Below are 785 nucleotides of genomic sequence, written 5' to 3'. Positions count from 1 at the left end.
GGTGAGTCAACACCACTTTCAATTCTGGTGAGAAATATTTAGTGGGAATCTTCTTGTTTTTCCAACCCTTGGGCACTTTCTTCTTAGGAGTTTCCTTCTGAGTTGATGCAGCACATCCAACACCAAACTTAGGTTTGATGTCAGGAAGAATTTTATTGATTTTCACCATAGAAGGCTTGGACTGCAACTCATGTTTTGTATCATCAGGTGATTCTTGGAAGATTGGATCAGTGGACTCAATTTTCATATTCATTTGAGCAACGTGTGGCTTTGAAGATATGAAAGACCAAGTGCTCATCATGCACTCTCAATATTAATTCAACTTTTTCCAAATCAATGAGAGATCTCCCAGTGGCTAAGAATGGTCTTTCTAGAATAATGGAGAAATTTTTATCTTCCTCCATGTCAAGAGTCATAAAATCTGTTGGGAGGAAGAACTTTCCTACCTTGACCAAAACATTCTCAACCACCCCATGTTACTGTCTTACAGATTTGTCTACCAATTGAAGATCTATTCTTGTAGGTTTCACCTCTTGAATTTGTAGTTTTTTCATCACAGAAGGTGGCATCAGATTGATACTCTCCCCTAAATCACACAATCCTCTTTCAAAGGTGTTGTTTCCAATGGTACATGGGATTTGAAAACTTCCAGGATCTGGCTTCTTACTTGACAAATTCCTTTGAATGATCGTACTACACTCTATTGTTAGCACCACTGTTTGGCCTCCCTTCAAGGGTCTTTTCTCCGACAACAATTTCTTCATGAAGTTAACATACCTCGACAT

At 38.6% G+C, this 785-nt stretch overlaps 1 protein-coding gene across 1 annotated transcript; it reads right to left on the bottom strand.

Moving 5' to 3' along the window:
- Window positions 1-476: 476 nt before the first annotated feature.
- LOC107627385 (uncharacterized) lies at window positions 477-785 on the bottom strand. The gene has a single exon (XM_016330221.1). The coding sequence runs from the start codon at window positions 783-785 to the stop codon at window positions 477-479; it is 309 nt and encodes a 102-aa protein (XP_016185707.1).

This window comes from Arachis ipaensis, chromosome B2, assembly GCF_059453495.1.
Source record: "Arachis ipaensis isolate K30076 ecotype BB chromosome B2, ASM5945349v1, whole genome shotgun sequence".
NCBI classification, from domain to species: Eukaryota; Viridiplantae; Streptophyta; class Magnoliopsida; order Fabales; family Fabaceae; genus Arachis; species Arachis ipaensis.
This window is presented reverse-complemented; position numbering and strand designations above follow the sequence as displayed.